At 43.8% G+C, this 27570-nt stretch overlaps 1 protein-coding gene across 16 annotated transcripts in view; it reads left to right on the top strand.

Annotated features, from left to right (window-relative positions):
- Nucleotides 1–27570, top strand: part of BIN1 (bridging integrator 1) — a 114271-nt gene that overhangs the window by 34627 nt on the left and 52074 nt on the right. For all 16 annotated transcript variants that reach the window (XM_081852776.1, XM_081852767.1, XM_081852777.1 and 13 more), the window contains exons 2-5: nt 13692–13772; nt 23382–23436; nt 24643–24737; nt 26349–26444. In XM_081852776.1, the coding sequence (XP_081708902.1) occupies nt 13692–13772; nt 23382–23436; nt 24643–24737; nt 26349–26444 (327 nt within the window). The remainder of the gene's footprint in view (nt 1–13691; nt 13773–23381; nt 23437–24642; nt 24738–26348; nt 26445–27570) is intronic.

Here is a 27570-nt window from a genome sequence, read left to right on the forward strand (position 1 = left end):
GAGTTGCAGCAGCAAAAGCTTTCCATTGTGTCTTGCTCCAGTCCATCCGGCAATGACAGCTCTTGTCCACTTGCATGTAATATATTCAGCATCTGTCGCCACCCTTCGAACCCAGAACTGAGCAAACAAGGCTTCATGTCCAAGCTTGGTAATCGAGCCCTTTCCCAGTGTTGTCAAAAATAAAACCTGCTGATCTTTAAATCAGATCTCCGTTATCTGAGAGCACAAAATATTTATGGAGAGTAGAAGTGAGTGAATCTGTAACTGGGCCTGCAGGAAGAAGGCAGGAAATGGAGAGATGCTGGATTTGCAACATGCTTCTTTAGGGTTCTTAGCAAGAATTGTAAATGTTGAAAACACTGATTTGGAAGGGTGTGCATGTGTGTGTCCAGCCTTTCACAAAATCTATTTCACTTATTGCAGGAAGGAGCTCTGGTGATCATCAAAGGGATGTGTGGGGTGAAGATGGTTCACAAGGCTGGGTCCCTGGCAATCCTAATAAGGATGTGGCAGGGCCAAGCATCTTTGTACTGGTGCATTCTTCTGAGAATCACTGGGAAAATGGGAGGGGGACAGCCCCCTTCTTGAAAGTATTGGGGCCCCTGGCCCCCATGACCCTCCATAGTTGGTGCCCCTATATGTTACTATGTTATGTACTTTTGTGTTTTTATATTGTAAACTGCCCTCACATAGCAGATCACATTAGGATGCAGCTATAGCTTAATGTTTAATGTGTACCTGTATGGATGAAGAATGCAGTGACGCTTTGCTTTAAGTGCTGGCAAACACAATGTGTGTCAATAAAAATCCACTTGTTTCATGAAAGAAATGAAGTTGTAGTTTACAGGCATGTGTTTGAGATGCTTGTTTGTGTAATGCTTGCTTAAGGTGGGAGATGTGTACCAAAGTGAAAAATTGTAACAATGGGAATAAATTAACAACAGCAACAACGATAATAATATTTATACCCTGCCCATGTGGCTGGGTTGCCCCAGACACTCTGGGTGGCTACCAACACATATAAAAACATATTTTTCAGGTGACACTAGGTAAACTCGAATCCTTCTCTCTGTCTCTTTATGAATTATGAAAACAATGTTGCTACACCTCCAGGTAGAGGGTGGTATATAAATTTAACTAATAATAATAATAATAATAATAATAATAATAATAATAATAATGCTGATTGGGGAACTGTGCTTTTTGGATACCCCCCCCAACCAGGAGTATACTTGGCAGCTGGTAATCAAGATTATTCTCCAGAAGAGGACCTGCATGTTGAGCATGTGAGAAAACTGAATAGGAAGCACCAGAAACCACTCTGTAATCCTCTTCTGTCAATTCCCTCCAAAGTTAAAAACTATAATTAGATGCAACGTGAACAGCCCTAGTAACTGAGGCTTCCCTGAGAGACTGACATTGGTTCAGGGAAATGTCAATGCCTAATTTAGAAAACCAATTTGACACAAGATCACAGGCTTAAAACAGCCTTTTTCTTTTTTGCTTACTGCCTTTACCATTCTTATGGCCGGTGTTGGAAAAATAAGGCATTTTCTCCAGTAATCAGCAACAAGCCTATTTTAGTGGTCACTGGCAAAAAGGAGAAACTTACTAGAGTTCCTAATAAGACAGAAAACTGATAAGGATTCTGGAACTGAAATTCTTCTTACCAAGAAACTTCACTTAAGTCGAAACTTCCATTAACTTTCTAAATTTGGTATTCAATATTCATTAAGAAACAGAAGGGACCTCTGGTTATTTCATGTGGGCATTACTGCATGTCTGCCAATCTCAATCCCCCCACCTCCCAATGAAAGGACTTGCAAAATTGCTCTTTTTAAAGAAAGTTTTTGGGATAAAGAAGTGGGTGCCTCCCACTGGCTTAGCTCCTCCACCCACTGCCAGTATGCTCCTTGTAACACATTGCCCAGTGAGAATGTGGCCCTCAATAGAAAACGTTTTCCTACTTTTGTAAACCTGTGGCTGTAGGTAATCACATTGTTCTGTCTTCTTGGCACTTAAATATTGAAAGATGGTTTTCTCTCCTTTCCCTGTTTACAGCTTGTTGTTTCTATCTCCTTCAAAAAGTTTTATATTTTTACATGGTTCTTGCTTCTGAATTTTGAACAGCACTTAGTTGGGAAATTCAGGTTATAGAACACTTGACCGTTGATAGCAAAGCGTGTTCTCACTAAAGGAGAGCACGTGTTGCAGATGGGGCCAGGCAAAGCACCCAGTAGTTGCCAGGCAGGATAGATTGAAGGGGCCTGGCTTGGATTGGTGGTTGGTGTTGCTGGGGTAAATTTGATGTTGCCAATTTGGGGGTGGTAACAGAGGTTATTTAAACAAGGTTCACAGCAAGCTGCTTTCTCTTTCACTGTGGGCACCGGATCACCCGCCCTCCCTCCCTTGATTGGGCTTGTGCTTTGACCTTGCTATGCCTGTCATGGGGTCGTCCGCATTGGTGCGGGGGCCTGGTAGGAATTTTTCCTTTTGGCTGATTAGTGTGTGCCAATTGGTTTTTGCCTACTGTGTAGCAAATCGTCACAACTTGTAAGGTTGGCGGTTAGGCATTGGTTTAAATTGGTTGGTGGAGGGGTATGGATTGGCTGTGCCTGCCCCTCCAATGCTGCTGCTGCACTGGAATTCCGTTAAAGGAATTCAGGGGCTTACCATCCTTTCGTCCAAACCCCTGGAATCGGGTTTGGGCCGTGTAAGCCCCTGGGAGCATGCGGGGAGAAGCTGAGGGTCTGTGTCGCAGCTCCAGTTATCCCTGATCTTGTTCCTCCACACTGGCTTTCACTGGTATCTGGGAGTCAGTGCTGTCCCCCAAGGCGGGGGGGGGGGGGAACGGACGGACAGATAGTCATAACCAATGCCTAAGCAACCACTCACAATTTGTATGTTTAATAAAGTTGTGGCCAAAATTATGCCAAAAACCTTAAACAAAAATTTGAGTGATGTGTGAGTTATTGGGGTAGGGGTGTTTTGGGGGACCTCAGCACGCAAGTAGCTCCTGCTTGCACAGTGTAGAAACAACGATGCATTTTAATTAGAACAAATTGTTTGAGTGTTTAATCTGTGAATGCCTGATCAGATTTCATTTTTACCTGACTAGGAAATCACTTGTGTACTATTGATCAGTCCCAATTTGAAACTGGATTTATATTGAGTAGGTTTAGAAGAATAGTGACCATGTGGCTTAACTTCAGCTCTAGTACGTAAGATGTTAGCTGTACTTGAACGACTGAGAAAGCACACAATCTGCTTTTAATAAAAAGGCCCTTAAGCCTAATAGTTTCTCTTTGTGCAGCTGCAGATTTGCTCATTCAACATTAGCCAACCTTTGCTTTAATGTGATGTGTGAGCCCAGGCCATTATATGTTTGAGCAACAGGGACTTCCAGAGAGACATGATCATTATACGGTTGGGCATCTGAATTGGTGGGGAAATTGCACCTTTTCAAAATAAATAGCTGGGCTGTATCATTTACTAAGTGGCGGCAGGCTGCAATGCAAGAAGATGCGTTATCCTTTTGCTCCGGTGTGGCTTTGAGTGGGATTCACCTGTCAAGTTCAGTCAGCACAAGGCCTGCATGAGAGCTCCCACTTGCACAGCAGGCCTTTCCCCCTCCTCTTCATGCCCCCTGAAATTGGGTTGGGGGGGGTCAGAAAAACCCCACCCCCAAAATAGTGGGATGGGCGAGGGGGGGGGGTTATTTCAACTGGCAAGCTGCAATGTTTTTGCACCAATGGGCATTCGCCATAGCACAATGTTGAATCTCACTGTCTGTCTCCTGGGATGGGGGCAGCAGCAGCCCTAGACATTGTGGTGGTCACCTCCGAAGGAATCCCTGTATTTTGTAGGTAAAGGAAGGGCAAGGTAGGCGGATGAAACGAAGGGACTAATTTCCTGTCTGACCTAATGTTCTTTCCGTGCCACTTTACGAGCTACCTTGATGCTGTGGCATGACCTAAAGGCCATTTGAAGCTTTTCTCCAACTGTCAGATAAAATTTGCTTTACCAGAAAACTACACAAGATGGATTGAGGCCTTTATGAAGGTGAAAGGTGCACTGTTGGACAGGGTTGGCTTCATATCTTATGACAGAGCCCTCTGCTTGTGCTGAAGCAGCCCAGAAAAAGACGACAGCTATTCCTATCTAAAACACACACCTGCTGGTTCAAAAGCTGTGAAAGATACTGTTTGAAAATGTAGTTCAGAAGAGATTTGTCATGCTCAGATTGATTTTTTTTCTCTTCGAAAAACTAGGGCAGGGTTACAAATCACAATGAGGCTGTGTTCAGATGGCACTTTATTCCATCTTCCCAAAGTTGTCTTTCCTGATATTTTTCATGCTTTATGTCATCTTTCACACAACGTAAAAGCCACTTCCAGAAATCTAGTGGATGTTTACTGCTCATTTCCGTGATAATTGCTTTCAGAAAGAATTCGCTTGCAGTTCTGTTAACCAGGAAAATTTGTGGGAGTTTTGCACTGTAATTTCCCCACTGTTTTCTTGGACCATGCATGTGACCAAGTTGGGTAGTATTCTTGCCTACAATTCTTTTCCATCATGGGGATGAGTTGGGGAACAGAAACACACATAAAGGGTGGCAACATGTCCCATGGTGTCACACTGCAGGTGTGAAAGAAATTTGGTGCTACATGGCTATGCACTGATGAAAAAGGCACAGTCCCACAGCACAACAGGCAATGTAATGTGCAAGGAGCATTAGAAACTGGAACAAACAAAAGTGCTAACATCATAACCAGGAAGACACATGCAATAATCTCCATGTCTGAGTGCACCCTGAGTCTTGTGGCATCTTTCAAAAGGCCAGTTGATCCTCTCCTTTCTGTGGGTTTAGTCTTTGTGACAAAGGAAGCTGTTCTGAAAGTCCCACCACTGGGAAGGTAGATAGTTGCTGCAAAAGCTTATGCCACAACAAATCCATTAGTCTTTAGTGTTACTGTCCACAAGATGCTCGTTGCAACATCCTAAGATAATCATCTGAGGCCCTACCAGGAAAAAAGGCGGGGTATAAATAAATATGACAATGACAACAACAACAACAACAACAACATATTTTGAGCTTGGGGCCTTGATGTTTCTGTGGTGATCTCAATTCCAGAAAATTATTGTTTGCTCAAAATACAGCTAACAAGCACTCCTTTGTAAGATAAGACAAGCAAAATATTTATACCATCAATATGGTTAGAAATGGCTGCCATCCCCGCATTGTATCTTTGTAACAGAAGATATTCTCAGAAGATACAATGGTTTATTATTTTGAGTCAGGAAAATAAATTAAAATAAAGCTTCAGTCTAGCTTCTTAGCCTTTTAAGGGTGAAATTATTCAAGGTGTGTGCTCATATTAAGTATTTCTTCACTTGAAGAATTCTGTGCCACATTTTCTGAAGGATATTTTTTTATCCCAGAAGTAGATGCAGTAGTCCAGAAGATCCTGTTACTCCAGTCCACAAACCCTCTAACTCAATATAGATAGCCTGAACGAACAGATGTTCAATCTGGATGAAATAAGTGTGTGTGTGTGTGTGTGTGTTTTGTGTGTGTGTGTATAACAGCGTAGTAGTAGTAGTAGTAGTAGTAGTAGTAATAATAATAATAATAATATAACTATATTATATCCAAACTTCACAGGGTGGTTTATGGTATATAAAAAAATAAAAAATAACATAATAACAACCCCCCTAACATCCCAAACACATTTAAAAGGCCATAGGTCTGGGCAAATAATGTTTTCACCTGCTGCCTAAATATATATAATGAAGGCACCAGGAGAGCCTCCCGGGAGGGGTGGAGAGTATTCCACAAGTGGGGAGCCATGGCAGAAAAGGTCCATTCTTGTGCTGCCACTCTCCAGACCTCTCATGGAGGAAGCACACTTAGATGAGCAACAGGTGACTATTTCAGGGTCTGGGTCTGTTCATATGGGGAGAGGTGGTCCTTGAGGTATGGCAGCACTGGCGGAGGAAGAGGAGTGTGGGGGGAGTGCACTGCCCCCAGCAGTGCTATCCTGGCAGGGTGCCATCACGGCTGCCCCCCCTGTTCTCCCCTGCATGAAGCTCCGCCACTGTATGGCAGTCCTGAGCCATTTAAGGCTTCATAGGTGAAAACCATCACTTTGAATTGGGCTCGGAAACAAAGTAGAGCAGTGCAGTTGGGCCAGGGTTGGTGTAATATGTTAAAATCATCTTACCCCTGTGAGCAACCTGGGCACTGAATTCTGCACTAGCTGAAGTTTCTGAACTTTCTGATCCCTGTGCATTCACCTACATGTGGATATAGCTTATGTGGGAATCTTGCTTGCATAGATAGGACCCTAGATATATTTCAGTGGACCCAAGTAGGCTCTCTTCTGATGTTCTAGGTAAGGGGTTGGAGCAAGCCACCATATTGTGATTCCCTTCTCCCATATTAATTTCCTTTGTCTCTATTGAATGTCTGTGAAGATGCCGGTGTCTTGCTGTCTTGGTCTCTCTTAATTATTTGCATCGGTGGAATTTCTGTTCAGCTTCTTATGCTATGGATGTTGGTTTTAGACCATGAGCATCCTGGGTAAAACAAAACACTACAAAAAACTGACCTATGGAAGTCTCTGCCAAAACCCATATCGAAAATTCCAGGATGTTCCAGGATATTGGAGGTGAAAAGTCATATCCTGCTAATAGACTTCCATATCTGCAAAATATGTATAGCATTATTTTTCACACTGCATCTGTGATATGGGGGCTGTTGCAGGCTCTGTGTTGTATTGCTGATCTCTGGGTGTTAAAACTGCCAGCAGTTCTCTGGGTAAATGGAAGGTACCAGGAGGAATGTGGCAGAAGGAAGGAGCTGTTGGTTATTCAACAGTTTAAATGCAACCAGATCATTGGTTCAGCCTCCCACGTGTTTTCCCCTCCCTTTCCTCCTCCTCCTCCAACCATACAACTAATTATTGCCATTGTGAGCTGATCCTGGGTGCTACATTGACTTCTGCTAGGTTCTTTCCATCAACTGTCTTTGGGCAAATCTGCTCCATTTATAGCTGCAAAGAGCCTGAAGTTTCAATCCTAACTAACTTTATCTGGCTTTGCAATGATCCGACAGATTAAGCGCGATGGCCTTACGCAGGGGGAGGATGGGGGAGAGCGGAGCGCCAATAGCTGCCTGCGAACGGTCTAATCTGACACCACTTGCACTTACTTCTCCAGGGGATGGATGTCATCCTATGAGCTCACAGTTCATTAGTGGCCAAAACGGACACACATGACTGATGTTGCTTGCGTTCTTTGCCATCTGCTGCTTCAGCAAAAGGTTTTGTACCAAAGCATTTCTCTCGAGGATCTGTCTGGATCTGATTTGGACACACTTGGGTGGGAAGGTCAGTTGAAGTCTTCCACTTCATCTTGGGTTTGGTCCTGTTCCAATTCCCAGGGGTTAGGTGCTGCCTCTTGTCAACAGCCAACACCACATCCCTGTTTGCTGTGGTGTGAGCACAGCAAACACTCCTTCCCTCCCTCTGAATGGCGATTTCTCCTGATGCTGGAGCCAAATATCTGCTGCATCATCTGCCTCTCCAAGAGGAGCCCCTTGCAGAGAATTTGAATTTTTTTAGGAGTAGATCCTGCATAGAAAGCCCTTCCACATGCAAAATATGGCAATGGCTTGAATTGGGATGGTTTGTAATATAAGGCAGCCCTCCCCAATCCGATGCCCTCTAGATGTTATGCGATTCCAACTCTGACTACCCCTGACCATTGGCCATGCTAGCTGTGGTTAGTGAGAAATAACTTGTAAGGCACCAGATTGGGGGAGGCTGATATAAGGCATTGACCATCATCACAGAGGCACAGGGTTTGGAATAGTACCTTCCAGTTGCTGGAAATCCCTGAGATGAAGAGCTATTTAACTGTGCCACCCCTCCCAATAATTCAAGGCTTTTCAGGGCTTTTGCACATCATGCATGCCTACAAGCAGCACTTTATACATTCTGATCTACACACTCTTACAGTGGACTCTCCTTTTAAGAACCTGGTAACATATAAAGCCTGAATTCTGTCTCTTAGAAAGTCAACAGTTGTAAGAAGTGGTATAGCCTGTGCAGTTTTCAGACAGCATTCAAAATTCACCAGGTGCATTTTGCACCTGGCTATCAGCCACTTGTAACCAAGTGAAGATGCCCAAGTGCCAGGATGACGCCTGACCTCTCCATCTTCTGAAGGTGTGTGCCTGGGGATCCTTGGATCTTGACTGTTTTCCCACACTAGCAACACATCCTGAAGAATTCTATCCATTATATTGTATCCGCACAAAGAGAATGAATTCAAGGAACCAAAAAGTTGTATTGAAAAATAAGTATTTCAAGCCACCTGGCCCAAAAATGGTAACTAGGCATTCTTTCTGGGTAACCTTAACTCTGGTATAAGGAGCCATTTGGTGCCTAGCTTATATATTGGAGTTTCTAACACTGTTTTCGAATATGACTAAAATACGTATTTATTTCAGATTTATCCCACCCTTCCTCCAAGAAGTTCAGGGCACCTTACTTACCTTATTTACTCAAATCTAATCGCCACCATTTTTTGGGGACAAAATTACATTGTGAAAATTAAGGTGCACATTAGATTTGATGGCACATTTACATTCCCCAGCAAATACTCTTTTTGGTTTCAAGGTTCTGAAAATTGAGGTGCACATTAGATTCAATGGTGCATTAGACTCAAGTAAATATGGTGGTTCTCTCAACCCTCTTTTTATCCTCTGTCTCATCCTCCACTGCCTGTTTCAACAACCCTGTGAGGAAGGTTAGAGAGCAAGGTCATCTGTTTAGCTTCATGGCTGAGTAGGAATTTGAATCCAAATCACCATGGTCCTAGTTGTTTTGGAGTGTAGAGAAGTTACACTCAGTATTTGGTTAAAGCTGGCTGAACCCAGTCCTGAAGTTTTGTAAATGATAGTTTCTTGGGACAGGAGGTTGGTAACTATTGTGAATTTGCAGCAGGCAGAGAAATTTAACCCTTTCCTCTTTTTCTGCACTTGCTCCTCAGAAACTGCTATTTTGCATTAGGAGGAAGTTTCCCATGGGAATGCCAAAGAGCACGATTTGCAGAAATGATTTTAGTTAGGGGCATGGCAGGGGAGGAAAAGGTTAATTTCCTTCTTTCCCACTTGCTGTGATTCCAATTTTCATTATTTTTTAAAAAAAACCGTCCATTTTTTAAAACAGAAAGATCAATTTCATATTTTATCTCATTTGGCCCTCTGAGTTGAACCATTGCAAACTGAAAACTGAACTATTAAAAATACATAGTAATTAATTAATCAGACTTCTTGGGAACTATAGCTTCACATAAATTTTGAGCTTGTACACATGTGCCCTAGACAGACCTTCAGCAGACAGTTCCATGCCTGTTTTTATGGCCGCATTTTCTACATTCGTTGCTTGTTCTGTGCCACCTTTGAGCTTTTGTAACATTCTGAGTTCTTATCTTTGTTAAATGACCCTTTCCCCAGTTTAGAATTGATCATTTTACCTGTGCGTCAGCCTATGCTTTTTCAAATGGCTCTTTGTATTAGCTATTCCCTTGTTCTAATTGAGGATGGTAGCTGGGAGCCAAAGAAGTGTGCAACTCCTTCTGTGTTCTCAAAGAAGACTCTGCATTAGGGTTTTCCAAACTGCTGCCTAGAAGGACTATGGTGCAAAGCTTAAAAATCTTTTAAAAACACATTCTATTTCCTTTCAGCTTTGCCATTTACTCTTACACTTTCTGTATTTAGTGTGAAACTATAAATATGACCACCTCAATATTTTGAAAGAGCTACCAGAATTTGCTCTTGGAGTTTGATTTTACTGTCTTTCACTGCTATAGCTATTGGAACATGGAGCTCTCTAGACCCCTTATCCAGAGTTGTGCATTTCCTAGAAAGGATTGAAATTTTGTGATCTGGCTTTTCAAATGCATTCTGGAATAATAGGTGAAGACACACACACTTAACTATCCCAGTTCTTCCCTGCTCTGCTCCCTCTTTGCAAACTGTAAATTTTGTCAAGTAATGCTGTATTGCTATGAGAAAATTGATTAGAGGGCTCTTTAAATATGTGCGGATAAACCTTAATCTTCTCAGCCTAATCAGGGGATGTGTGGAGCAAATGAAAAATGACTTGGCAGATTGATCCTGCATAGTGCTGAGTTCACCTGCCTGGCTGTTTGCAACCTTGGTGAAGGTTGCAAGCAATTGTGATGGATAGAAGTGATGTGTGTGTGTGTGTGTGTGTGTGTGTGTGTGTGTGTGTGTGTGAGAGAGAGAGAGAGAGAGAGAGAGAGAGAGAGAGAGAGAGAGAGAGATCGAGCACACAGCATGAATTGTTACCCTCCAATGGGTAGCAGGATATTAAAAAAGGAGTAGCAGACAATTGTGATTTCTTACGCATGGTATGCATGCAAAATGCAGCTTTAAAAATGCTGTCTCAGGAATAGTCTTCAAAATGTGCAGTTTGCATTCTCTTTATTATTTATTAGACTGCTTTTTAAAGCCAATTTGCTTCTCAAAGTGGTTTACAAACATGTGCAAATACAAATCCATAAAATCTAACAGCAAAACCAGCTAAAACAGTTGAAACGACAGATTCCAACAAGTTAGCATACCAACGAAATAACCCATTTAGCTTGGAATAATGGCATCTGATAGCTTAGATTAGCCCCCAAAGGGCAGTATGAAGAAAAAAAAGGGGTCTGTAAGGCCTTGAGCAGGAGAACTTCCTCCCCCAACCCCAAAAGGCTAGGTGGATTAATAACAGGCGTGGTGGAAACACAAGTTGGTGGCCAAGTGCGTATCACATTCCCTGCTAACATAGCCTTCTGTGTTTCCAGACTGGTTGAGTTTGGAGAGCTCCAATTTCTGCAGAGGATGTTGCTTAGCTAGCCACCCACTCAGTGATTAAATACTGGTCTTCAGTGATGTTTTTGCACACTTGGACAGAATGATACTCTGAAACCTGAGTGCCTTGTGATGCATGTTGCAATGCTACAGAGAATCAGCTGTCTATACGTGTGTGCATGTATGACTAAATTCAAAACGACAGTGTGAAATGAATGGGAATCTTGGATCTCTTTCTAAATTCAGTGCTTGTATACTAGGGATTCTTAGAGTTTGAAGTAGGTATCTCTAAGCAGGGCCTAAATACCGTATTTTTCTCTCTATAAGACGCACCAGACCACAAGATACACCTAGTTTTTGGAGGAGGAAAACAAGAAAAAAAATGTTCTGAATCTCAGAAGCCAGAACAGCAAGAGGAATCGCTGCGCAGTGAAAGCAGCAAATCCCTCTTGCTGTTCTGGCTTCTGGGATAGCTGCGCAGCCTGCATTCACTCCATAAGACGCACACACACATTTCCCCTTACTTTTTAGGAGGGAAAAAGTGAGTCTTATAGAGCAAAAAATACGTTGGTTGATGTGTGGGTTGTGTCTTGAGCTCTGTCATGCCAACAAACAAGGAGGTAGCCACCATCTTCTGTATTTGTTATCAGTGTTGGGTGAATGAGGAGGTTCTTTATATACTGATACCCCACTTTCCCCTCCAGGAATGCTTCACACACACACACACACACGCACACGCACACGCACACGCACACACACACGGATAGTTTCTAAACAGCAGGAATACTAATGTACCCTAAGGAGAATGGCTGCACTCAGATGATACTCTGAAGTCTGAGCCGTAGTGCGGAGGACTGGCAATGACTCCCCCCTTCCTCTGCATGCAATTGGAAGAGATTAGAAACTTCTATATTTGGTTAACAGGAAGCCATAGTTTGTTGGTACTTCCGAAAGTTGCAAACTATAGTTTCCCCTGCAAACCAGGAAGCTTTGATGGATCAGTTGAACGTATCCATGTAGTTTTAAATGACTACTAGTCATGATGGCTATAAACTACCTCCAGGATCACAAGCAGCATGCTTCTGAATAGCCGGTTGCTGTAGACCAGCAAGAGAGGACTGTTTTCAGTATGTCCTGCTTATGGACCTTCCACAGGCATCTGGTTGGCAAGCTGTTGGAAACAGAATACCAGACTAGAGAGGCCTTGTGTGTGATCATGCTGGATTCTTCAAACTTTCTTCTCTCCATAGGTCAGTTCCAAATATTATGTGCCATACATTATTGCCCATACCAGTTCTCTCATGGCCATTGCCCATACCAGTTCCCTCATGAGTGGAACTTCATGATTTCATGCATGAGCTGCATCAGCAGGTAACATTTTTAGGTGGCCATGTAAAATATTTTACATGCACATCTGAAACAGCCCTAAGTGTGAAGCAGCCCTAAGCATGATTTGTGGCAGCTGAAGCTGTCTACATACATTACTGTTCGTGTCCTTTGCTGCTTTCCCCCCCTTCAGTCACTCAAGCTGAACAGCCTTGGGTAGCTGTGTGGGCAACTCCACTTTCAGTGACCCACTTGAATCAAGAGTGTTAAAAGGGAAGGGCTGATAAATAAAGTGTCTTGATTAAGATTTACTCCGCCTGGAATGGTGGGTGAACTTGATTGTTAAAAAGGACTCTTGGTACTAAGAGAGGCCTGGCTGGTTGCCATGGTTATTCCAAGCCTTCCTGGTGGCAGAATGATAACAACAGGACTCTCTCCCAAGCTAGTTCCAGTTCTGGCTGAAACTCTTAATATTTTTTTTAAAATCTGAAGATAACATTTATGCCTCCAGCATATTAATTTTCCTCTTTCACAAAATAGTTTATTTGTGAGAGAAGATTAACTGAAGTTTCTCTTGGGGGACCTGCACAGTGGTTTATATTGTCTGTTCAGCAGATTTTTCAGTACCACTCTTCTCCAGCCAAGGGCTGGACAAATAGGTTTTGCATGAGAAATATAGTCTGTGAGTCATCCGAACCCCCTTCAATTTCTATGTTGCATTTCCAAAGAGTTGGTAAACTGGTCTGCAGTGGAAAATTAAGTAGATGAAGTGCAACTCTATAGTTTTGTATTTAGTACCACTTTATTAGCTGAAATTTTCTAACTATTAAACATTGACTTTGTGATGCAGGAGAGAAAACCACAGAGAAAACTACTGATGTTAGGAGGCTGCCTTATATCAAGACTGACCACTGGTCTATCTTGTCCATAGGGTGGCCATTTATGCATCACCAAAAAAGGAGGGTGCTTGTTTGCATATAATTTGCATACGCTTATATGCAAATTTAGAAAACGTTCCTTTAATTGATATAGAAATGCAATACATTTCATGATAATGAGAGGGACTGATTTGTGTGACAGCTCAGCTTGCTATTCAGTGCTGTTGAGGGGCAAAGGCAAGGTTTCTGCTGTCCAAGGTCCAATCTCCCTTCTAATGGTTCATTTTCCTTCAAAGCCCTTAAAACTGGAGGACTATTCACAGTAAAGTAAGACATGCAGTCACTCTGTTCATCCAGTACTGTCTTCTGCAATGGGCAGTGGGCATCCAAATTCTCCAAGCAGAGGGGTTTTCCTGCAGTGTTTCCTGAGATCTTTAAAAGCGACATTCCCAGGGTTTGAACCTGCCCCCTGTTCTCTGCCACTCAGTAAAGCTGAAACTGTGACCCCCCTCCTCTTGAATTGTCTTTCATTGGTTACAAATGTTCAAATTTTGTGACTTCAGTACCCTTCTCTGTTCTCTTTTTCTGTGCATGTGCAGGTCCTTCAGAAACTTGGCAAAGCTGATGAAACAAAAGACGAGCAATTTGAACAATGTGTGCATAACTTCAACAAGCAACTGGTAAGCAACTTTAAATATACGAACAGTCTTGACCATTCCTTAATCCCTGATGAGTGTATCCCTGAAAGGGTTTCACATACTATGGGCAGACTCATAGTTGGAACTGAGGCTGGGTGAGAATGATATCAGTAGGAGGAAGACCTATTAACATAACTTCAAATTTCACCATATTCTTACATTATACTTTTAAGCCAGTACTACTAATCTTTTTTTATGAAATGGGACCCCATCTTACAGCCTCCATATTTAACAGTGAAGGGAAATATATGGAATTTCTTCCAGGCTGGCAAAGGAGAGATGGTGTGATCTGTTTCTCCTTCACCAACTAACTTGGCTTCCGTGCTAACAATTGGTGGAAGAAAGGGGCCTTCCTCCATGAACAGCATGGAAGTGCAACAGACTGGCTATTGGCCAAGATGCAACAGACTCTTCTGTCCCTCCTTCACCATGAAGCTGTTAGCAATCTCCTTCAGTGGGGTTGCACAAGCACTTCTGAGCTGGCTTTGCACAATGGCAGAGAGCACAAATAGCAAAGAAACAACAGTAAACAGATCCTTGTGGCTTTGTCTGAGGTAGTTTGGCCACTGTGAGGAAAAAGCTGCTGGACTAGATGGACCTTTAGTCAAATCCATTGGGATTTTTTGGGTTTTTTGTTATGCGTGTGCAGCATGCAAATGTAAAATGTAAAAATGCCCTGAAAATGATTTTAAAAACCTCAAAGCTAAAGCTAAAACCAGCCTCTTTCAGAGCCTATAAGTTCATGTAGAAACGCAGCTTGGAAATTTTGAGCGAAACCATTTGTGTGTGTGTGTGTGTGTGTGTGTGCGCGTGCGCGCTGAGGAAGGCTTCAGCAACGACCTCCCTTGACTCAAAATAGCAGCCTCCCAAGGCTATCCTGTATTGTCTAACTCATTGAGGATATGATATGATGATGATTTAAATGTTGGGGCTTTATTCAGTGCATTTGCCTGGAATGTTTAATTTGCCTCACAATGTCCTGAAATGGCAGGCAACCGTGGGATGGGGGGTTGACCTTGTTGTTTGCAAGGCTTTTTCAAGTAGATGAAGACTTCAGTATTAAAGTGCCACATGCTGTGTGAATATGCAGCCACTGTGGTTATTATAAACCTTATGAACAAATGTTGACAAAGCAGCAGGGACGTTGCAGTGCAGACAAGTAATGTGAATCTGGCAGGCGCCTCCTGTTATATATCCCAGACTTGTTTCATGCAGTACTTGCAATAGTATTTATTCAAAAAAATAAATAAATCCTGGTTTTCAGTATTTAGGTCTCAAAACAGCATACAATCACAAAAATATACAAAATTTTAAAATCAATATTAAACCCCCAAAATGTAAAGCCTCAGAAATTAAAAAAATCAGAAGTGCAAATGCATATAATCACAATCAAAGAAGCAGTCATGGTACAAAGGCCTCCTAAAATAAGATGGTTTAAACAAAGTTCCAGAAACTCAACAGTGCTTGTCCATCATCACCTGAAAGCACGACTTATTGGCATGAATCATGCTTCTGGTCCATGGGGCACCATTAACAGTGCTTCCCCAGATGGTCTCAACAATCGACTTGGAAAATACATGGTGAGGAGGTCCTTAAGGTGTCCTGGACCTTAGACTAAGTCAATGGTTTTCAGCCAGTGTGCAGTGTCACCCTGAGGTGCCTTGAATGATGGTCAGGGGTGCCAGGGGCAACACTAGCCTCTGTTCCTCTCTCCTTCCCTCCCTTCCTCTGATGCCCTCTCGCATCTCTGCCTCCCAAAGGCTTGCACAGCTGTTTGTTGCAGCATCCCTGGCTACAAGTTCCTCAGGTGAATGGTGCTTCTGGGGCTGGCCAAGGGGTGCTTCCCAGGCCCCTGTGGGGCAGTGTGAGGAGGCATCTCTCTTTGGGGTGGGGTGGAGAAGCTCAAGAGACTAGGGATGGCAGCTGCAGCTGCCCTGAGGGAGAAGGCTGAGGGAACACTCCCCAAGGGAGGGTGCTCGAAAATGGGTGAGGGGCTGTTGGCTCTGCAGGCAAGGGGTGACATAATGGGACTCTTGAGCCCCACGGGGTGCCACAGAAAGAATGGAGTTGGTCAAGGGAGCCATGGATCTAAAAAGATTGGAAACCTGGACTAAGTTATTAAGGGTTTTGTACACTAGTACTAGAATTTGGCTTGGTGGCAAGTAGGATGCCATTGCAGGTGTTTTCACACAAGTATAATATGTTGGCAGTAGCTTCTTCCCATCACCAGTCTAGCTGCAGCTTCCAGACTAGACCCAAGAGCCCACTTCCATAAAGAGCATGTTTTAGTACAGTGGTACCTCAAGTTACAAACGCTTCGGGTTACAGACTCTGCTAACCCAGAAGTAGTACCTTGGGTTAAGAACTTTACTTCAGGATGAGACCAGAAATCATGCAGCAGTGGCACGGTGGCAGCGGGAGGCCTCATTAACTAAAGTGGTACCTCAGGTTAAGAACAGTTTCAGGTTAAGAACGGATCTCCAGAATGAATTAAGTTCTTAACCAGAGGTACCACTGTAATTCAGTTTGAGGGTAATAATTTTCATGAGCCCTATGGAAACCTTTTGGCAGGGCTAGTCAGATGGGAAGGATGAATAGTATGTGAGTAGGGAAACCAATTCTGGGGAGGGGCCCAGCAGCTTGTCAGGAGGAAATTCAGTGACAGTGGATGTCCTCAGTGCCGCGAGAAAGGTTTTTGAACCAGGCTCTGCCCCAGTCTCTTGCTAGCAAAGTGCTTCCCCCCTAGGTCAGACAGTGAACTCACACTATTGACTTTGTCTTACAAGGATGTGATTCTGATTGCGGTGGCATGAGCAGACCCACAAGCATGCCTCCTTGCCCATTCTCACGGCTCAGGATGGGATTTCTGTGAATGACTGTGCCCGCCCTCCTCTTCAGAAGGGTAGTTCAGGCGGCATGTCAAGTCTTAATCTGCTAAGTGTGTACCTTCCAACTTGATATATGTTTAGGTCATGTAGCAAATTCTGGAATAAAACCTTTTGTAATAACCAAGCAGAGAGTCTGAGTATTACGTCTGCAAGTGGGATCCAGGACAGTCATGGAGGTGTTAGCTGGGAGAGGAACTGTATTTATTGCCTGGTGTATTTATTGCATGATGGGTAGGAAAATGCAAGAATTCTGAAACATGAACACTTCCATTTTGATGTGCAGCAAATTAGTAAGAACACCACTAGATATATTGTTCTAAACTAATGGTGTGGACAAGGTTCTGAATGAATAGGAAAAAAATGTCAGCTTCCCTCTGGTGCCAAATAGCAGCTTTTCTGTGATTATTTGTATGTTTTAAACATACTTTATGTGTATATATATATATATATGCTTTCGTAGATTTTCACGGGTTGCACCAACCAAAAAATAGCCAATATCCTCAGAAACCCCAAGGATAAAATCCAGTTGGAAAACCAAGGGATCTATGAAATACCCTGCAAAGTCTGCCCAGCCACGTACATTGGACAAACAAACAGACGAATAAATGCACGTATCGCAGAACACAAGAATGCCGTCAAAAAAGAAGAAAAAACTTCCTCTCTTTTCCAACACATGAAAGAAACAGGACACGAAATTAATTTTGCAGATTCCAAATTGCTCTTTAACACGGAACATCACCACAAGAGAATAATCATGGAAGCCATCGAGATAGAGAAACACCCTCACAACATGAACAAGCGTGACGACACATCCCGCTTGCCAGACATCTGGAAATTAGCCCTCCCCACAAAAACTGACACCAGATCCAGAGGCACACAGAACGCCAACAACAATCAACCACACCAGACCCAAACCCAGACCCTCTCCACAGATGAATTACAGACACCATCCAGTAGCCAATCCATGGTGGCACCTCCGGATGCTGCACCCCCCTGCAATCCCTACACAGATCTGGCTGACACAAGCCACAAAACCACAGCTCGCCCCTATACACGAAGCCAAGCCAGAGCACAACTAAGTACAGTACAGCCATCTTCTCAGGAAAACTCTTCACAAAGTTCAAGAGGTCAAGACACAAAGACTTTAACAACTAATCCACACCTAATGACCCACCTAAGTGGTACTCAGGATATCACTCAAGAAATCACTCAAGATATCTCTCAAGTAATTAAGGAACAAAAGAAGAAAAGGCACACTAGCCTGGGAACTTCCTCTCTGCCCAGAACATTGGAGGCTATACACCACACCCCCTCTACAGTATTTATAGGAACTCAAACACTGAGATCCTGCTCTGTTCCAGTAACAAGAAGCCGAAAGCACCAGCCTGAAGATGACGAGTGAGACCTCGTCGAAACGTCGCCTAGACACCCCAACTTTTACACGGGAAGACACCCGAGGACACCAAAACCTGCATATATATATATATATATATATATATATAGTTTTAGTTCTGTTAACGTTTGCTTGTTTTTTAATTATTATTTATGTTTTTAGTGATTCTTGTTTTTATTTGTAAGCTGCATTGAGTACCGTCAGGGGAGAAAAAGCTGGGGTATAAAAAACAAACAACCAAACAACAAGGGCTTTTGTTGATGCTGGTACTGCCCTACATTCCCAACTGTGGTCAGACCATATGTGGCTACCCAGTCCTCCTTCTCCCTCTCCCTCTCCTCTACATGTAAAAAGGGGCACAATTCCCACTCCACAAATGGATCTCTGTGGATAATTTTTTGCTTGATTGCCCAGGTCTCTGTATTTACTTCTGCTAGTATAAGTATAAAATAGCCCAGTATATGTTCATTGTTCATCAAGCCAGTTGCTTACACTTAGGCTGCTATAAGCAGCAGCCTATTTCCACAACCGTGGAATTATAGTTGGGGCAACTAGAGCACCAAAGAAAGCTGATCCGGTGCAGCTAAAGAGCCTTCTGTATTCAAGCTGGTATCCCAGGAAGGATGGAAATGGCTTCTGGACATCCACTGCAAAATGGACCGATTGTTTGCTGTGTTCCTGTGAAGACAGGCAGCTGTCTTTGATTTGCCCTGGGCTGAGAGTCTCTTTTTGTTACAGTCCATGCAGGCACATGGTGTGCTGCAAAAGTGGAAGAGATATAAACTTAGCTGTCTCTCTCATTGCACAGCGCTGTCATCTTTTTCTTTTTCCTGAATGGGGAGGGAAGGGGGGGATCTTGTTCTAAATACCTTGTATGTCCATTCAGAGAACGACAAGCGTGCTTCCTTTTTACTCTGCGAATGGCACGAGATCTCCCTCCCTCTTTGCTTAGAGGCTGACTTTGCTACGTGACACACAAGCCGAACATGACTTGTTTCTGGCAGCGGTGCTAACATTCCGGTGGTCTCAGGCCCCTCTAGAGTTTGACGAGCAGCACAACTGGGGATGGTCATGAGGAGGAGGATTCTTCCTCCTAGGATGATCTGCATTCAGTTACTGTCCTTTGCGCTACTTCCATCAGAATAAGCTGCTGTACAAAAACCTGCAGATAGCTGCATGCTTCTTCTTGCCATTAGAACCTCCCCCCTGGAGCAAAAGGTGTATAAATACATTTTATTAAGACCCAGCTGAAATGTCACAGAGTAGTGAGCAAGCTTCTGAGCCTCCCAGAACTTGTCTTCAGAGAAATGATTTCCAGTAAAATGGTAAAAATGGGGGCATGGGAGGAGAAAAGATGTTTCACAGCAGGATTTTTGAAAAAGACCCACGGACAGCAGTGTAAACAGAGTAGACAGTATATAGACTTCAGAATACTAGATCAAGACTAGGTGCAGAGCAGATTTTGGGTTGTGCCAAGGGCTACAGGTAAAAAAGAAGCAAGAACTGTTTTTCAGAAAACATAATAAAGGTAAAGGTAAAGGGACCCCTGACCATTAGGTCCAGTCGTGGCCGACTCTGGGGTTACGGCGCTCATCTCGCTTTATTGGCTGAGGGAGCTGGCGTACAGTTTCAGGGTCATGTGGCCAGCATGACTAAGCCGCTTCTGGTGAACTAGAGCAGTGCATGGAAATGCCATTTACCTTCCCTCCGGAGCGGTACCTATTTATCTACTTGCACTTTGACATGCTGTCGAACTGCTAGGTTGGCAGGAGCAGGGACCGAGCAACAGGAGCTCACCCTGTCGTGGGGATTCAAACCACCGACCTTCTGATTGGCAAGTCCTAGGCTCTGTGGTTTAACCCACAGAGCCACCCACATCCCTTAGAAAACATAATAGCCAGTAGCTATTTGCATCTACCTGTTGCTCTTTTATAAAATTCTTGATTAATGTTCACCTCTTATATCAGAATTGATGCAATGAAACATGAATAGTTACCGTATTTTTCGCTCTATAACACGCACCAGACCATAACACGAACGTAGTTTTTAGAGGAGGAAAACAAGAAAAAAATATTCTAAACGAAATGGTGGATATATGATTTTTGTGGTTCATGCTGTGGCCACAGACATGTGATTTGACAGTGAGTTTGGAGTAGCCCAATGCAAAAATCCTGAGGATCCATGTGGATCCATGCTTTGTAACCACAGAGGAGGGAAGGAAGGGGAACCATGGATCCTCTGCTCATGACTGCAGCAGATCCCCCCAGCCACCCGCAGGCATTCACTCCAGAACACGCACAGACATTTCCCCTTACTTTCTAGGTGGAAAAAAGTGAGTGTTATGGTGCAAAAAATACGGTAAGCCAAAAGAGCAGAAAACAAGCTGCTCCAAGTACAAAATATTCCCAAGCTGAAGCTGACAATCCATGGGCAATATTGGCTCCTCCTTATGCATTGTTGGGCGATCTAGTTTTCTATGCAACTGTGGCACTGACTCACTTGCAATTACTTGCTCAGATGTGATTGGCTCTTGATAGCTTACATAGCATTATAGTGGCAAAAAGTATCTGCTGTGACGGCCAGTTAATACTGTTTGTGTACATGTCTAGAGTTCCTCACATCTATTAGGAACATAGATCGGTACAGTGGTGCCCCACAAGACGAATGCCTCGCAAGACGAAAAACTCGCTAGACGAAAGCGTTTTCCGTTTTTCGAGGTGCTTCGCAAGACGAATTTCCCTATGGGCTTGCTTCGCAAGACGAAAACGTCTTGCGGGTTTGCTTCCTTTTTCTTAAAGCCGTTAATACCCGGGGAATCCGCGCTTCGCAAGACGAAAAAATCGCAAGACGAAGCAACTCGCGGAACAAATTAATTTCGTCTTGCAAGGCACCACTGTAATACTGGTTCACAGTGATATCCCTGTATTGAAGGGAGATGGGGACACTGCAACTTGAGGCTGAGAGAGTGGTTTATAAATTCATTGCTCAAAGGCAAGCTTTGAACCAAGGGCCTTCTGCTTCACAATTCATTTTCTTCAGCTACGGCACCAAATTGGCTTTCAGTTCAAAGCTCGCCTTGGGCACAAGCTTAGTAGTCACATGAAAGCTGCTACTACCTCAGCCCCATTAGCATTATGGTAAAAGTATGTACCTTAAGGAAAACTTGCTCTTCAGCCTCCCCAGATGTTGACCTACTGCATTCCTTCAGGTTTGCATTCAAAAGATCCCAGGTTTCATTCTGGGATCCAAGGAAGCTATTTTAAGATATATTCAATGTAAGATACCAGCATCTGATATGAATGCAGCTGAAAGAGATGTGGATTGCCATAACTCAAGTGGTAGAGCATCTGCTTTGAATACAGAAGGTCCCAGGTTCAATCGCCAGCATCTCCAGGCAGGGCTGGGAGATGAACCCTTGTCTGAATCTTTGAGAACCACTTCCAGTCAGTGTAGACCAGGGTTTCCCAAACATGGGTCTCCATCTGTTTCTGGACTACAGTCCCCATCATCCCTAGCTAGCAGGACCATTGGTCAGGGATGATGGGAACTGTAGTCCAGAAACAGCTGGAGACCCAAGTTTGGGAAACCCTGGTGTAAACAATGCTGAGCTAGAGGGACCAATGGTCTGACTTTGAATAAAGTAGCTTCCTATGTAGCTCACAGGGTGGGTGGTGACCAGGGGCAAGAATTTTCATCTGTAACACACTGATTGTAGAATTCCCTCCAACAAACTGGCTTTGTGCCTGCTTTGCTATCTCTTAGGTACCAGACTTGTAACTATTATGTTCTTCATAAATACCGGTAGTTTTATTGCATAGCCTACTCTTTCCTTTCAAGAGAGTGTGTGTTTGCATTTACTTTTTGCATTTAAGTTTGCATTCACTTTTTAAATTCTAACTGCAGACTTCTCGGGGGTGTATATTATTAAGAGTGGCACATAATGTTTATGTATTATAGTGCTTGCAAATGGATGCTTATCAAGAACTGATCCTGGTTTCATGCATGGCAGCTGCTGACATGACGCACAGTTTTCTCATGCCTCTTTCTGTTACACCTGGAGCTGCTCGAAGGCTCTGCTTGTGCAGGGAGGCAGCCTTGATCTGCTGGCAGGGAACAGGTGGGCTGCATATGCAGACATTCCCTGCTTGTGGGAGTGGTTGGCAGGGAAAGCATCAATGCTAAAAATAATTCCCAGCATGTTCTTTTGACTTAGAGAGAGAGTTGTGGTTGAGTACAGAGCACCAGTTAGGGTCTTCTGTGGGAGGGAGGAATGCTAGAAATGATGTTGGGCATGGACTTGTTCTGTTGGTTAGAGAAGTGAGAATATGGTTACAGCCTACTTTGGTCAAAGCAATAGCTCATCTGCTCTCCATAGGTCAACCTTTCCCAACTTGGTATCTCCAGAGTTTTGGACAACAACTACCATCTTTCCTAACCAGTGGCCATGCTGGATGGGGCTGATGTGAGCCATAGTCCAGAATGTTTGGAAGGTACCAGGTTGGGGAAGCCAGTTTCTTTTCTCCACTCCCCCCCCCTTCTAACTTTTTATTTTGTGGTACTCATTTAGCCACAGAGACATTTGGGTGTGCAGGAATAATGATCCTCTCTTGTGATTGAAGGGCGGAGGATTCCGAAAATGGAAAAGGGTTCCTTAAAGCAGCAAAGTTACTAGCTGAAAATGTTCGTATCAACTGTCTAAATAGCAAATCTGTTCTCGGGAATCAACTGTGAGCTGCTGGGATTGATTAAACAACCTTATCCATCCTGCTCCTTTCCTTTTACTGTAAACACTGGGGTTGGAGCACTAGACTGTTGAAATAAGGGAACACTCTCTGATTAATAAAATGACATCATAAAAAGTCCTTAACCTGGCACATAAGTGAAGGCTTTGTTTGGGGATAGTGTTCCATAAATGGAGCATCACCACTAAGAAGGCCCTCTCTCTGTTTGCCGCTCCCATGGTGAAAGCATAGTGAAAGGCTGATCCTAGAGATTAGGCAGGTTCATAGGGGAGAAGGCTGTTCTTCTAAGCATCCTGATCTTTGCAGCAGGGTTGGTGAATGTGTGGGCCTTCAGTTGTTGTTGAACTACAAATCCCACAACCCCTGACCGTTGACCATGCTGCTTGGGGCTGATGGGAGTTGGAGGCTAATAACATCTGGAGGACCACAGGTTCCCCACCCTGTCTTGAGAGCATGAAAGATCAACACCAGCACTTTTGATTACTTGTGCCTGGAAACAAACTGTTGCCTTTTATTTTATTTTGCTGTTGTGCAGCCTACTTACTGGTTCCATTTACTGTCTTTTCAGACAGAGGGAAGCAAGCTGCAGAAGGATCTCCGGACATACCTGGCTTCAGTAAAAGGTAACACCTGGAAAAATTGCTGTGATGTCATTCTCCCCACAGAAGACAATTCTAAAAATGCTCTCAGGGCTTGTGTTTTATTCTTGGTGTCAAGAGTGGCCAGTATGGTGGGGCGATGCTACAGAGCTGCCCTCCCACAACAGTGGAGTCACTGCTACTTACCTGGACAATTCTGGGATGGGGGAAGGTGGAAGTGAGGTCAGGGCTGTATGCGTGCACCAGAGGGAGCACTGGATTAGGCTATGCCACTGTGCCATATAGTCCCAACCACACCGTGGCATTGACCCCTCCCTACCCTGCTCAGGTAAGCAGCAGTGCTCTGCCCCACCACACTGGCCACTCCAGTATACCAACAAAGAAGCACTGTCTGCATTAACTCGAGAAAACTACACATACAGAACTAAGCAGTTTCAGGAACTTTCAGTGGAGGACAGCAAATATCTGTCAGGGGCAGCTGCTACTTTGTTCTAATGTAGCATGGGAAGTTCTCATCCCCTGGGTGCATGCCACAAAAACACAATGTTCAGACAAGACTCCAGTGGTGTTTATAAATGCTGGGATCACTTGCTATCAAGGGATTTGCCTTCTGTGGCATTTCATGTGATCAGTAACCGGTAAGTGGCATCTATAAGATGCACTTATTCCTTTGATACAGGATGGAGTTTAGACAAACAATCAAAATGGGAAGCTTATCTTCTCAGTTGGTCCCTCTCTCCCCTTTCTCTTTCTAATATTTTTGTTTATATATAGGATCTCTCAATATGCTTTCTATGATTATAGAGAGGGGAGAAGGGAGAGAAAGAGAAATCCAGTCCATTGTAAAAATTGACCAAGTAAATACTTAAATGTAAACGCAAACCCTATCCCCCTATCTATTTATGTTCAGATCTAAAAATTGGCCACTTCCAAAAGTATTGGTTTACACATTTTTGAAACAAAAATTTATACATCTCTCTTGGATGCCTGCACTAGAGGAATATATGTTATATATATAATGGCTCTTGGTGTGTGTGTGTGTGTGTTGCCTCTGTGTTATACGCCCTGCTTTGCTTGCCTTGGAAATTCTTAAAGAATTGCCATGGGTTTGGGATAAGGCCTTGGTCAATAAGGAAGATTCATTTCCCCTGTTCGCTTTTTGGGTTGGGTACTTGATGGGACGCTACTGTGTCATTCAAAATTTGGAGTCTCTTTTTTTCTATCTCCAAGCAATGCACGAAGCCTCCAAGAAACTGACAGAGTGTTTGCAAGAAGTGTATGAGCCAGATTGGCCGGGAAGAGATGATACTAACAAAATATCAGAGGTGAGGTTCTGTTCCATTAGCATCACTTATGTATTATGATCTGCATTCCCTCATTCATTCATAGGGACTATAGCTGTTGAACTGCTTTTGGGGTTATAGCACAGTGACCTGGTTTGGACAACACCACTGCATCTATCAATGCATGTATCCCAGCCAATGCAGCAAAATGTGATACCTGTGGATAGCTCAGTCGGTAGAATAAGTGACAATCTCAGGGTTGTGGGTTTGAGCCCCACATTGGGCAAACGATTCCTGCATTGTAAGGGGTTGGATTGGATGACGCTCGTGGTCCCTTCCAACTCTACAATTCTATGATTCTATGCATAAATCTGCTGACGCCTCTGGCATGCACACTGCCCCTTACCCCTTCTCCAGTGTGGTCCCAAGCAACTTGTTGGAGACATCCTGTGTACAGGAGCGGTCAGTGAGGAGGCACTCCTGCCATTGTGCCTACACAGTATCAACCTCTTCACCACATCTCCCTCCCGATAAGCAGCAGGAACTCTGCTGCTGGGAGGCTAGGTGTGCAGTAGCAGCCCTCGCCACTGTCTGCTCCCGATCTTGCTTGTCCATGATTTATCATTAAGACTGAAAATGTTTTAGTAAACTACAGTGGAACCTTGGTTCTTGAACTTAATCCGTTCTGGACTTCTGTTCAACTCCCAAAACCATTCAAAAATGAAGGCACGGCTTCTGATTGGCTGTGAGAGCTTCCTGCACTCAAGAGGAAGCTGCGTTGGATATTTGGCTTCTGAAAACCATTTGAAAACTGGAATACTTACTTCTGGGATTTCAGCATCCAGGAGCCAATTTGTTTGCCAACTAAGCCATTTGAGAACCAAGGTTCCACTGTATAGTGAAACTGACCACAACTTTTACCTTTCAGCTTTAACCAAAAACTGTTGTTAGGTTTAAGTAGGAAGTGGGTGCTTCCTCCTTGTGGCCTCACCAAAGGAAGTAGGGGGAGAGTGGAGTGGGAGGAACACATGAGCCCATGGCTTAAGCAGGATTGTTCATATAATGTCATCTCATTGGAACCAGGCCAATGCGTTCTGTGCCACACTACACCAACCATGTGATCTTAAATATTCTGCATTGTAACAACAAAAGCATAATGTTTCACCTTAAGCTATAGTGATGCCGCTGTTGGTGTGCATTGCCTCCCTTCTCCACTGACTGCTTCTGGCCCCCACCTGCAGCATGGCAGACAGAAATTCTGCAGACCCAGCTTTCCTTTGCTGCATGGGAGATGTAGTGACAGTGAATTCTTTACCTGTTGAATTCCAGGAGGTCTGTGTAGCATTTGAAGTTACAGGAGCTTTGTAAAAGCGAAGAAAAAGAAGAGGTTAGGCAGTGTTTCCATTGTTGTTTTTTTTAAAATGCACACCTCTTTAGAAAGTAGATATAAGCATAACAAACATATTTGTGACATGTATGAGACATGTATCTTACAGGTACTCCTATCAGCGTATTGAGATCAATGGCAGCTCGTTGCTAAGTCTGGGTTTGCTCTCCAGACAAATGTGTGAAATGAGCCACAAGGAAGCATAGTGTTGCCATGTTTTGCACTGTTGCTGCTGATAGATTACATGTTTCCTTATATTCTTCTAGAACAGTGACCTGCTGTGGACAGACTTTCATCAGAAGCTGGTGGATCAGGCACTGCTAACTATGGACACCTACCTCGGCCAGTTCCCAGACATAAAAGTATGCAGTTTCCTTTACTTTCTGTTGCGTGCTGAGGTCCCCAAGACACCCCTACCCAATAACTCACACATCACACGTTAATTTTGTTTAAGGTTTTTGGCATAATTTTGGCCACAACTTTATTATCATACAAATTGTGAGTGGTTGCTTAGGCATTGGTTATGACTAGCTGTCCCCCCCCCCCCCGCCTTGGGGGACAGCACTGACTCCCTAGTCAGTGCGGAGGAACAAGATCAGGGTCAACTGGAGCTGCGACACAGACCCTCAGCTTCTCCCCGCATGTTCCTTGGAACTTACGCAGCCTGCACCCTGCCCTCAGGGTTTGGACGAAGGGGATGGTAAGCTCCAGAATTCCTTTAACGGAATACCCGTGCAGCAGCAGCATTGGAGGGGCAGGCACAGCCAATCCATACCCCTCCACCAACCAATTTTAACCAATGCCTAACCACCAACCTTACAAATTGTGACGATTTGCTACGCAGTAGGCAAAACCCAATTGGCACACACTAATCAGCCAAAAGGAAAAATTCCTACCAGGCCCCTGCACCAATGCGGACGACCCCATGACAGGCATAGCAAGGTCAGAGCAAAGCCCAATCAAGGGAGGGCGGGCGGGAGATCCGGTGTCCACAGCGAAAGAGAAAGCACAAGCTGTGGACCTTGCTTAAATAGCCACTGATCCCACCCCTAAATTGGCAACATCAATTTTACCCCAGTAACAGCAACCGCCAATCTGAATCCAAGCCCTTGATCCTAAGCCGCCTAACTACCATGAGGTGTCTTGTTTGGCCCCATCCGCAACACGTGCTCTCCTTTAATGAGAACACGCTTTGTGTTCCTTTTTTTAAAAAATGGAGTTTGTGTGAACTATGCATCAAGGAAGAGTTTTGTAAGGAACTCTGTGGGATCTTATCTTGTCTACTTTGGGCAATGGTGGAAATAATGACTAGCAGATTTTATCTATTTTTTGAGTTGTTCAGAGTGATGCAGAGGTTTCACCCGCAAACCTTAGTGATAAAGTAGACCACTGCACAAGACTTGAAGATGAATCTTTACTTGCCAGGATGGCAACAATTGAAATCGAGTTCAATACAATTTGTTTCTCTCCCTTGAGCCCTAGAGAGGA

Source organism: Podarcis erhardii, assembly GCF_964252035.2.
Source record: "Podarcis erhardii genome assembly, chromosome: 1".
In the NCBI taxonomy this organism is placed as follows: domain Eukaryota; kingdom Metazoa; phylum Chordata; class Lepidosauria; order Squamata; family Lacertidae; genus Podarcis; species Podarcis erhardii.